Raw genomic sequence first — 12,228 nt, 5'->3', positions numbered from 1 at the left:
TCATCTATGTGTGCTTGTTTAAGCATGGTAGTATGTTTTCAGCACATCTATTTCACCGAAGAAGCTATGAGTGGTTTCATGAGTCATTATAACTCTGCTCTTATGCAGTTGGACCTTTTAATATACTTCTAATGATAGAATCACAAATATTTACAGATATTTTTGATTTAAATAAATATAATAATCTCTGGAAGATCATACTGTGTATGGTTCCATTTCTCTTTTGTTATTTTCTTTCTTGTCTCAAAGGACCCAAAGCCATGAGGCTCTTAAAAAATTTATTTCAACCTGTGACAAGGCTACTAGTTAGTTCGTTTGAACTTTGCATGCTCTCTTCTTTAATTTTCATTGAGTTAAAATCATCACATATATTGATATCTCCACTTACATACATATTTTTAGTACCTTCAGCATCCATATTTCACCTCCTCAAAGCATGAGAAAATAAGCAGTTTTTCCCCTTCCAGTTTTCCTTTCACATCTGTCTGGCATGTGTGTTAAATTATTCATATACTCCTAAAGGAATAGGCTTCCTTCCAGGGCAGGTAGAAGCTAATTGGTATCTAATGCACCAACAGTTTTCTCACAACCAGCTTCCAAGAGCTTACATAGATTTAATGTTATTCTGGTACTTTAATTCTGTTTCAGCTTCTCCTCACCTCCTGTCACACTGTGGCTTCTGAAGTGTTTGCAAATTAGTGTGAGGAAAACAAAGGAAACAAACTTTCCTGCTGCACTATAAATCCTTGTATATGCAGAGCTTCCTTTGAGTGCTTTGACAAGCCTTGTGCTTGATTAGCTATTCAATTAGTTTTAACTGCCAAATTAGAAAGTTAATCCTTACAGGAAAGTTAATTAAGAGAACTATTTGACTAAGAAGAGAAATGTAGCAGTTATAGATTTGCAGCATATCTTCAGTTTGATAAAGTGTTATGTATACTGCAAACTGCAATTATACAAAAATTCTGATATCATCTATATTCCACATAAATATTTTGAATGTGTGTCTTAAATTGTCTGAGGGGAAAATCCTTTCTTCCCCTTTCCCCCATCAAATTTTGCTTACTCTTTGATTCAGCAGTGTTCAACCTACATGTCAAAAGTCTGTTTCTCCTTTACAGATTTGGAAATGACTAAATGTATTTTTTATCACAAAATTTAAGTAGTCCAAAGAGAAGAAAAATTGATTCAAAAGTTGAAGAAAAGTTGTTTGATCAAGTTAAAGTGATGTTTAACTCTAGCTGGGTCCTAATGAGGGCTTGTCTTTAGTTATAATGAGGATTGATTCTTAATTTAATTTTTTTTTAAAGAGCAACACTATGAATGGAGTACTATAGACAAAATATTTCTTACATTTAGGTTTCAAAAGCATTGAACTGACTCCTCTTGCTGCAATATGTGTGAATGTTCTTTTGGCTGGGAAAGAACTGAAAGTGAATGGTCCTATTCATATTACACTTCCTCTTCCTACAAGTACTGTAAAATCAGGAGATGCTATTCCTGCATGGACATTTGATATGAAAACTGGTAAGTGGGCTAAATTATCTGTTGTTCCACATTGCACCACATGTATATAGTTTGGAGCATAACACTGTATGTCACAGAACAGTAATAGCACTAATATTTGGAGAGGGGTGGTAAATAGTCACAAATTTTATCAGGGTTTCTGTGTAGTTTTTTGATTGAATAGCTTGACTTGTTCAAAGGGATTTCCCTGCTTTCATTAGTTCAACAAAGAGCTTTGTTAAAATTCATTAGCATTCATATTAAACAAAGCTTTAGCGTAATTATGATTTTTATTTTCATGGATTGCCAAGTATTCAGAGAACATACGTTTTAGATTATTTTAAATTTTAAGCATAATAATCTTGTGAATGCCTTATTAAAGGAAAGTAAATCAGAATCAAAGATTAGGATGCTTTGTTTTCTAGAGCACAGAGCTAAAGATCCTTTGACATTAAAACTGGCATAGATATAACTTTAATATTTCTTTTAGTCAACAAAACAATTCAGAAAGTGAAATGAGGGAAATAAGTTATCAAAGGAAAACTTTTATTTCTGAAACGTTGTTACAATATGCATAGCAGGAGGAGGTTGAGGATTAGTCATTTGAAACCTTTTGTCAATCCTTCATGTCTAATTTCAATCAAGAGTAATGAGCAAACACGCTTATCCCATTTAGATGTCCCGTATTAGGTGTGTGTGTTAGTGTACTGATTATTTTACATTGTACCTTGTATTTTCCATCGCACTTTATCTTGAAACATGCAAGTGAGCGAAGAGGTAAGGAAGAGTCTTATTCCTGATTAATGCAGAAAGCAGTTAACCAACAATTCAAGTACAGGATGGGACACCAACTCTGACAAGGTGTTATTTGCACAGTCAAGGAAGCTGCTCACCTTAGTTGAGAACACTCAGAAAACAATAACTTGAATTAAGAACATTCTAATAAAAAGTTGGCGACATTGTCTCTTGTAAAAATGGATGAATAGATTAAGTTTTGGCATAAAAGATTAAATTAGTCTATACACCTAGAAGACTTCAAAAGGGAAACTGGTGACAAAAGTTAACGTTCTTCATCAAAATAAGACTCTTAATCTGTGATGATAAAGCAGCATAAAGTGATTTAATTTCTTGATGCCATTGGTTGTCTTTCTCTAGCCTCCTTTGCCAGCTCCAGTGTTCATCTGTACCTGTGCTGAGCTGTTTTAACTCCACTAAGCTAACAGAAAACTATCCCAATAATGCTGTTTAAGAAGGAAAAAAAATTAGAGAGACAGCACAGGGGCAGATTAGAATATAAGCCAGTGTATGGTGTGTATGTGGGTGTTGCAGGGAAATAGGCCTGTGGGCACTGGGACTGGGTGAGAGCAAGAGCCTGGCATACTAACCCACCACCACCAAAACCAGTGTGTTTTTACTCTCAGCTGGGGGACATTCTCTGGTGGAGGCTCTGTAAAGGTGACTTGTTTCTGGCGGGCACGCACTGAGGTATAGCGCATACACAGAGCCTGGACCCTTCACTGCCACTTCGCAAGGAGGGAACAAGGAGTCCTATGGAGAAGGAGAGACACACTTCTGATGTAACTTGTACTAACTTCCCCATTTGCTTCCACTTCCTCACCTTTTCTCTCTAGGGAACACTTGCAACTATGTTTGCTGTTTTGGATGCTTATTCTTAAATGCTCTTACTTTTATTTTACCTTTGAGCTGAAACGGATAGTGTGACTTTTTTCTAAGGTAACTGAGCAGTAGCAAGGTATTCCTCCATCATGGTTCTGGTGACCGAGGACAGCTGAGTACGTGAGCTCCCCAGCACACGCTCTAGACTACCAAGAGCGGCAGCTGGCCCCTGTCTGAGCTGAAGGGAAAGCAGCCACCCCGCTGCATGATGCGGCTCTGGCGTGCAGCAAGGTGTTGATAGGCACTTTTGAACGCTGAAGTCTTTGAGTAATAAGTCATACTGGTAATCTAAGCTTCCACATCAGTACTGATAAGGAAACTGGTGTGTTTGATGTTGTCATGCAGACTGGTCAACATGCACCAGAAAAAAGATGGAAACTGCTTTCACACATCTACCTGTGCAGTGCTCCATGGTGCTCTTACCAAAAGTGTACTGGTAGTGAGACTGTTTCTGGAAAGTGAGTGTCTGTGATTGTACTCCAGCTGCTGTAAATGCAGAATTTGTTCATAATTGCTGAATGATGTGTTGAATTGATTCTTACTAGGCAATTTGCAATATTGGTACCAGAAGTACTTTGGCTTTTAATAGATTAAAAAAAAAAAAAAAAGTAGTTGTTTGCATTGCAACATTAAATTTAGAATGATATCCCTCTGTCTAAAAGGCAGTAAACATGTGCTATTTTCTATTGAGTATGTGGGGGGAGATACAGTTTACTAAAGAAGACAATAAAGATTATACAACTTATACTTTTTTTCACTTTTTTCACAACTTATACTTTTTTTCAGAAGACAGAGCTTCTGGAGACCTAGATTTTTTTAAATGGTGTTTTGTGGTGTTTGTTTTAATCTGCCTGTAAGAAGTTTACTTGTAAAATCATAGTTTTGTGTTATATTGACATCTGGTCTTAAAGTTGACAAGACACAGAATTTGCACATCGGCTGTTGTTGCTTCCCTTTGAGAGAGAGGTATGGAATACACTTGTAGCTGTTGTTACTCCTGAGCCTGGACAAGAAGTTCTCCGGCTAACTGAGAAACCAGCTCTTTCAGGGGTCTAGGCTGCTGCTGCTGGTCTCCTCTGTCAGCCATCACAGGTAGCAAGAGAAGACTGGGCGTTTTAGTGAAGAATGACAAGGAGGAGCAGCTATTTTTATTTATTTTGTGTGTGTGTGTGGCTTGTGCCATGCTCTCATCTCAACCTGCTGTCTGATGGATATATCCCTTTGCTGAAAGAAGGATCCTGAAGGCAATTAGATTGAGACTTACATAAATTTTACTTTTTGCCTGCTTTGGTTATTGTTTTTCTTGTTTTTTTAGAAAAAAAATATTCTTTTTTTTTTCTTTTCCTCCTCAGTATTTGCAGTTTGAAAATAAGAGGTTGTTTCTAAGAATGGAAAACAACCTCATGTAATTTCACAGATGGTCCACAATAAATGTGTTCTAGTGTGTTAAGTATGGTTTTCTCTCTTCTGCTGCATGCTTTATTAATTGCAGAAGCTGGCCTGCCAGAAAGCCTGTCCTTTGCATTGCCAAGCAGATGGTGGGGGGTCCGTGGCCTGACAATAGCCCTTCCCTGCTCTCATTGAACTGTCACTGTCGTGGGGTGGGATGGGGGTGGGAGAGGCATTCAGGGCAAGCATGGTTTATCCTACTCTAGTTTATTAGATTGTATTGCTTGCCCACTAAGTGCTGCTAGCTAATGGTAAACTTCTATTCATATGCTTAAATTACCTGTTCCTCGATTTAGGCTTGGCCTTCGTACATGCTCTAAGCTCATATAATAGGATTTTTTTTTCCCAAATGATTTGCATGCATATTTGTGAAAGACATATGTTAATAGAGAATGAATTGTATGAAATTAAAGTAATTAACGATGGTAGGTAGTTTTGTTTCAAAGTAAATGTTGACACGGATATTTGCAATGAAATTGTCAAGAGACAAAGTTGCATGTTTAACTAAAATTTTGTGATATATAGCATACTGGAGAAGTTTTATTTTGCTTCTTGTGACCTCATGTATTTCTGAGTATTCAAATTAAGTTGCTGATGGTTTTAGCTCTAGAGGAATGCTACACAGCATGTGTAATACTGTCTTTTTTTCAGGTGCTTGGGTAAACCGTGGGCTGGGAATGGTAAAGGAAGCAAACGATCAATTAGTATGGACCTATGTTGCTCCACACTTAGGCTACTGGATAGCAGCTCCACTGCCTGGAACAAGAGGTATTGCAAACAACTAGAAAAGAAACTGCTGAATAACCCAAATAATGATGTATCAACAGGCTGTCAGTTAATTTTTTCCTTTAACAATAGAAAGGGAAAAATGAGATACATTTTCCACAGTTGGATAACTTTGAATTCTGATAGTGTATCCTTGTGCATCTAACTATTCCCTAGAACTTAATTTTAATGTTGTTGAGTAAAAAGTCCAGACCTTATTTAAAGTTATATATGTTTACAGTATTGCCATCTTTTGGAAGAAACCTATAAGGGAATAGTGACCATAAAGATCTAAAAATCAGCTGGGCTGTGTGTCCCTTGTCCCTGAGGATCATGTATGACCGGAGGAAATGCAGCAAGGAGATTAGGCTTGGGTAGAGCGGTCCCAGTAGATGCTGTATTATTTAGACCTGTTGCATGTTTGGATTTTGCTAATTCATATGCAGAGATTCTTGCAGGAGATATGTGATGTCAAAATTTAAAACAGGCAGCACTTCCAAACAGAAGCACTAAACAAAATATAGACCGTGTTTTTAAATAAGTTGGGACATGTAATTCCAATGTAACTTGACTGGAATTGAGTAGATGTCAGGGCAGTGCTTCAGTGTTTGAGATGAACCCTTGAAGATCCATTATATGTAACCACAGTTCGTGTATTTTCAAGTTTGCTGAAAAAGCAAGGTGAAAAGGGAGGGAATGAAATAGTGCTATAGGAGCACAAAATCACTGGAAAAGTGCAGTGTAATTTATCAGAGACAGCTCTACATATCAAGCAAAATTCTTTGGTTTTTGAAAGCTAATTCTTATCTGGTTTTGTGTTTGAAAATCTAGAGTCCATTATTAGTGCAGTTTCCAAGGACATAACAGCCTATCACACAGTGTTCCTTACAGCCATTTTGGGAGGTACTGTTGTCATTATCATTGGATTTTTTGCTGTTCTACTTTGTTACTGCAGGTAAGTAAAAAAAAGAAGTTGTAATAAGCTCAGCATGAATGGAATTTAAGGATAATAAATAGTCTCTTGAACTTGAGACTTGTTTCCTTAGCAGTATTCAAAAAGGCATTTGCTCTTCCAAATGTTTTGTTCACTTAATACACTAAACTCTAATATAGCATAGCCTGTATTTCTTTAATAATCTCAGTGATTACAGAACTTCATTTTAAGTTTGTGACATCATATTTCACTAGTAACTTCTTAAGCAAAATCTAACGTTCAGGTACTGTAGTCAACAGTGTGCTCTACAGTTATCTTGCATTTCTTTTGCATAGGGACAAATGTGGTCGCACACAAAAGAAGGAAAAAAATACAGCTAGGCTGGAGATCATAAAAAAAGACCAGACAACATCAACAACTCACATAAATCACACCAGTGTTGTCAAGGGGTCTTTAAAGCTAGAGGATAAGTCACAGTTATATGCACCGAAGATTTCTTCATATAGCCCTCAAAGACAGACATCTGCAGAAATAGAAGATGGAAAAACCCGGGACAATTTTAAAATCTACACAGAGGATGCTTCTTATCAGTCATCCCGCCAGAATGGTCAGTCAAGAAATTCAGCCCATTCCTTGGAGCCTAATGCTGGAGTTAGACACTTACAGCAGCCAAAGCATATTAACAATATTTCCCTGGCTCCAAGGGACATTCAAGACCAAAACAGATACCTTCCACTGAAAGAGGAAATGTATGGCCTTTCCCATATCCCAGAACATCTAACGCATATTTACAATCAACCGATTGCTATTCTTCAAACCTCTGACCTTTTCCACTCACCAGAACAATTGCATGCTGCTAAATCAGCAACTTTGCCAAGAAAAGGGCAGTTAGTATATAGCCCCATGATGGAACCCATGCATCGAGACAGCTACATGCAAACGCTACCCAAAATGCCAGGGCATTCTCATCCACAGCCTTCTGTGTGCAGAGATGAAAAAAGTACATTAGATGGCCAACAGGGCTTACCCTCTCAAACATCAAACTGGAGCCGGTACACCAATAGTTTGCTGGAATCTGTCTCTGTTCCTGGGACACTGAACGAAGCAGTTGTAATGACTCCATTCTCATCTGAACTTCAAGGTATTTCAGAACAAACATTACTGGAACTCTCTAAAGGAAAACCATCTCCACACCCTCGAGCATGGTTTGTGTCCCTAGATGGAAAACCAATAGCTCAGGTGAGGCATTCCTTTATAGATCTGAAAAAGGGCAGAAAAACAGAGAGTAATGATACTAGTCTGGACTCTGGTGTGGACATGAATGAGCATCACCCTGGTAGGAAACTGGAGAGAGAGAAAACTTTCATTAAAAATATGCCTCATTCTAAGATACTTTACTTGGAAGATCTGGATTTGAGTAGCAGTGAAAGTGGGACCACTGTTTGCACTCCAGAGGACCAGGCTGTGAGACACATTCTGGATGGAGGAAATGGGCCTGATGCAGAACAGCATGATGATGAAGATCTAAGAAGAAAAGCTGTAACAGGAAATCGTGAGTCTAGCATCCCTCCAGCTAAAAAAAGGGATAGACCATCTATCATAAAAAGAGATAGCAAAACCAATATCTGGAAGAAGAGAGAGGAGAGACCGCTTATTCCTATAAATTAAAACACAACGTGCTTTGTGTTGTTGCTCTCCCTGCTGGTTAATGCCCTCTGGGTTTCATGTGTAATTTTGCAGTGTTGGGTTTACAATAGAAACATTGTTTTCTAGTGTCAAGAAAAGTTACATTTTTTTAATATGCAGACTGAGTTACCGTAACTTCAGCTGAGCAATTGATACTTAATGTGGTTTGTTAACAGAGAAAAGCTACGGTTAAAATTTTCCAGCTCCTAATTTTGCTGACAGTATAGGGAAGGGCCATGTTTTAATTAGCCTGTCATTCTTGGATGCATCTCTTGGAATGCACAGTGAGAAATGTAGGCACATCTTTTAATTTTTTTATACTTGTTGCTAATGTGTTGGTAGAGTGGTTAATGCCATTCCCCAGCCTTGTTCCTAATACATGTGACCATCTGTACAGTATTTTATATGTGACCTTTTGTAGGGATACGTTACTACTTCTTTGTATGAAGTTTCATAAATTAGTCTCAAGACACCAGCAGATGAGCTCTGTTGGATTTTTCAGCAAGCTCTATAGCAGTACTGCCCTCTCCGTGTGCCCACCCACAGGCAAAAGGTTGCCATTCCCTGCAGCGGTGGCAGAAGTCAAGTGTACAAGTTCTGTGGCCTGCTGTTCACAATCCCTGCTGTCTTAACCGAAACTGTTATCCGTCTAACCTGCTTTGTTGTGAACTGTGGATGTTGAAGATCAGCATCTGCTATGAAGTGTCTGCCTCCAGCAGAAGAGGACTGGTGCTGGTAGCATTTGAAGCTGCTGCTACTGCTGCTTCCAGTGGGCTTGTTTTGGCTTATCAGTTATAATCTTCTCTTCTGCATGTTGTTGAGCCAGTTGTGCTCTGAACCATAGTCAGCGACTCCTGCAGATTTATAAGTTAAGGTAGAGTGTGGCGCATAATGAAGAAGTATGCAAGTTGAGACAAATTATGCTTTTCAAATAGATTTCTTTAATGGGGAAGCTCAGCATCATTCCTTTTTATTTTATGTTTAAAAAAATGGAAGATCATCAGAGGTTTATGTGCCTACATTTTGCCAGCCTGAGCTACTTTTGTCCTAGGCTGTTCATCGCAGAGGGGTTTGACAGACTTTAATGAAGTTTTTTAAATGAGCATGAGAAAGTGGATCTCAAAACTTGGTCTGTAACACAATATAAATACTGCTTATAACTCATCTTGGAGTTAAATTGTTACCAAAAGTCATGAATGCATGATATGTAACTAAGATATGTATAGGAAGGAAAAGGCCATCAGAATATTCTTTATTTTTAATGTTCATCTTGTCAAAGTGATAGATTCAACTTTGGCTAACAGAAAAGTAGACACATTCCTTAATGTGCTTTGTATAGTAGACCGTCTTTCTGCGGCTTTTAGGCTACTTCCCTGATGAAATAAGTTCCAGCATTTTGGCTTTGGCAGATTGATTATAAATCACCCTTAAAAAGCTTTGTAAATATTACCTGTGTAGTCTACAGTGTTCAAGGTTCTATACTGAGACCCAAACATACTATGCCTGTTCCTAAATTGAGGAGTCAGGTGCGCTCCATGGTCTGCCCTGCAATACTGATGCCCCTGCCCCATTATTCACCATTACTGAACACACCATGGCTCTCTCTGTGCCCATACTTCAGGATTTCTTTCCACAGAAAAACAGGGTGTGCAAGGAGAAGGTGCGTTTCTAGATCCAGCCTGAACTTGCAGTCAGGATGTGGCAAAGGGTGGCACTCAAGAGTGGGGAAATACCCTATGCAGCTGGGCTTCTGGGAGCTTTTGCTCAGGAAACACTACTGTTAGAGGTCTGTTCTTTTGGGATTGTCTGGTACTGTTTCTAGTATGGCTTTCTCTGGTATGCAGTTGCTTCATGAACAAAATATGATATTCCTGTTGAATTCACAAATGTGAAATTGCAAAATAAGTTTGAGAGAGAGGTGTGCAACTAAATCTATAATTTTGTTTTGCCAAAAGAATCTGGTTTAATTATTCATTTCTTCTTCAGAGGTGAGGATGGCTTGCCATATTAGCATGCCTTTGGTACTAGTTTTTAGGTTAACTAATTCATTATTCCTCTACAAAATGTGTTTTTACAATAGATGTTTATTCAGTTCCACTGGATTTTGTTTATGACTTACTTTAGAGCCCCATATGGTGGTGTTTTTATCCTTTGCTTTGCTACATATATTAGGAGTCCATTAAATTTTGAATATAGGCACACATTTAGTCTGAAAGATGATTTGACTTTTGAGGTTTAAAATTGCCCTGCTCTTAGAGTTGCATCAATTCTGATGAGTCCCTTTTCAAAAAAAAAAAACTATATATTCTGCAGAAACTAACAGAAAATCCCTGCTAAACTCAATGGTTTTGAGATATCAGTCAATATTAAATAGATATGTCACTACATATATTTTTGTTGACCTACAGCAATTTAAATATATTGCAGATTTTTTGTGTTTTTAATGTGTTGTTTCATTATATATACCAAAAAGAGGTAATTCCTCAAAACTACTTGTATCACTAAAAAATGAAGACAACAGTAAAAGGCTTTATACATGCAAGTTCAAAGGAATGAAGTTTTGCACTCCAGTGTACCTATTTTGTATCAGAGTAGGTATTTGTTCACCAAAGAAGGATTAGAAATGTTGAAAAGCTCAGCTGTAAGTTTGGAGTTTCAGAAGAACCATGCCTGAAGATGTCCTGATGTAGTGCAGATTCTCGTCGGCTATGCTAGCTGACTCAGGGCAGGGTGGAGGTCAGTTCTGCACCATCATTCTAAATGAGCTTTTGGCTGTCTGCATTCAGTCACAGTTTGACCCTGCACAGACGGTAGTACAAAAGGTGCCCTTTAAAAGTCATAGATAAATAAGGGAAACTTCAGCTTTTAGCCAACACTGAAAGTCAGAAGGGAACAGACCTTACAAGAGCTGCTTGCTGCTAGGCTTCTCAGGAGTAGGAAGAAAAATAGAATAAAGCTTTCTGAAAAATAGGCATCTCATTACATGTATAGAAATGACCTATCTGTATATAAAGCACGTGTCCTTACAGGTTCTGAAATAGCTGTAGCATGTCTTTGGCAGTACACCTCACTTCAGGACCTTCATTGTGGACTGGTATCTCTACTAGAACTTTGCTCCTCCCTTGTCTAATGTGGGTGTGGGCAGTTTTTTTAGTGAAGTAGTTAAATTGTCCAGGGATTAAATTCTCTAGTACTTAATTTCTGGGGAGTGTATGCTGTGGTTCTGGTAATACCATTTTCAAGGCTGCCTTTATTGCTAACTGTTGCTTCTATCCAGGCCAGTCAAGCAACAGCTGTATTTGCTTTCTTTGTAGATCCCATATGCTAACTTTTCTGTGTGTAACTTGCTAGTGTTTATCACATAATGTCTTATGCTGCTGGTAATGCTTCAAAAGGCTTTGCTAACGTCTAGTTCTGTATTAGAAGCAAATACATAACGTGTTTTCTGTGTCAGAATATGGGAAACTAGTCTGTAGAGCGAAATTATTGACTACGTTTGTATCTGGGAAGACAAATGCTGGTGAAAACAGTTGAAACCCCTAAGCACACAATGACAGGGAATTCTTCCTTGACTCTATCATAAGCATTAAATCTTTGATTTTAAAAATCTCTATATAACCATACAATAATTAAAATTACACTTCATATTTATATTCAGTATTTATAAAGTATGTTGTCTGAGTCTTCATGTTCCAGCTGTATGTTAGAATTTATGCACTGGAAACCTATATTACCTCTTAGTGACTGGAATTCTTTTTGTATTTACATCCATTAAAAAAGGAGTTTAAGACCACACTGTATTCTAAAAACTTTAATTCCAGAGATACCGTACATGATGTGTACATAGATAGAAAAGATAAAACATCATCATGAAATTTCTCTTTGTGGTCACTCTAGTGCTTGTCTGTATTTCTGTATATGGAATCTGTATGATTTCTATATAAGAATCTATATGAATCCAAGAACAGATTTTTTTTTTCTGCTGGGTCAATATTTCAACACAGGGCTAAAATGCCAGCACTAAAATTATGTCTGTACAAGAAGTGGTAGTACAGATTCATGACAAACTGCTCCTGGAGAGACCATGGAAACACTCAAAGGTTTTGACTTTGAATCTGGAGGTTGACTGCCTTGAGAATAAGAGCAGAAGTGGGCCATGACTGAGGCAACTGAACGTAAACCCTCTCTAAGGAGAGAGGGACGGGGGGAGG

General features: G+C 37.9%; 1 protein-coding gene across 1 annotated transcript in view; it reads left to right on the top strand.

The window, feature by feature from the left end:
- The window catches only part of FAM171B (family with sequence similarity 171 member B), a gene marked incomplete at its 5' end in the record, with an annotated part of 29,786 nt that extends 21,787 nt beyond the window's left edge, over positions 1-7,999 (top strand). Inside the window, 4 exons of the mRNA XM_067298625.1 lie at positions 1,360-1,527; positions 5,284-5,400; positions 6,229-6,352; positions 6,667-7,999. Of these exons, the coding sequence (XP_067154726.1) occupies positions 1,360-1,527; positions 5,284-5,400; positions 6,229-6,352; positions 6,667-7,999 (1,742 nt within the window). The remainder of the gene's footprint in view (positions 1-1,359; positions 1,528-5,283; positions 5,401-6,228; positions 6,353-6,666) is intronic.
- Positions 8,000-12,228: the final 4,229 nt, after the last annotated feature.

The sequence above is a fragment of the Apteryx mantelli genome, chromosome 6 (assembly GCF_036417845.1).
Source record: "Apteryx mantelli isolate bAptMan1 chromosome 6, bAptMan1.hap1, whole genome shotgun sequence".
Classification (NCBI taxonomy): Eukaryota; Metazoa; Chordata; class Aves; order Apterygiformes; family Apterygidae; genus Apteryx; species Apteryx mantelli.
Note: the sequence above shows the minus strand (reverse complement) of the source record. Positions and strands in the feature narration are given on the sequence as shown.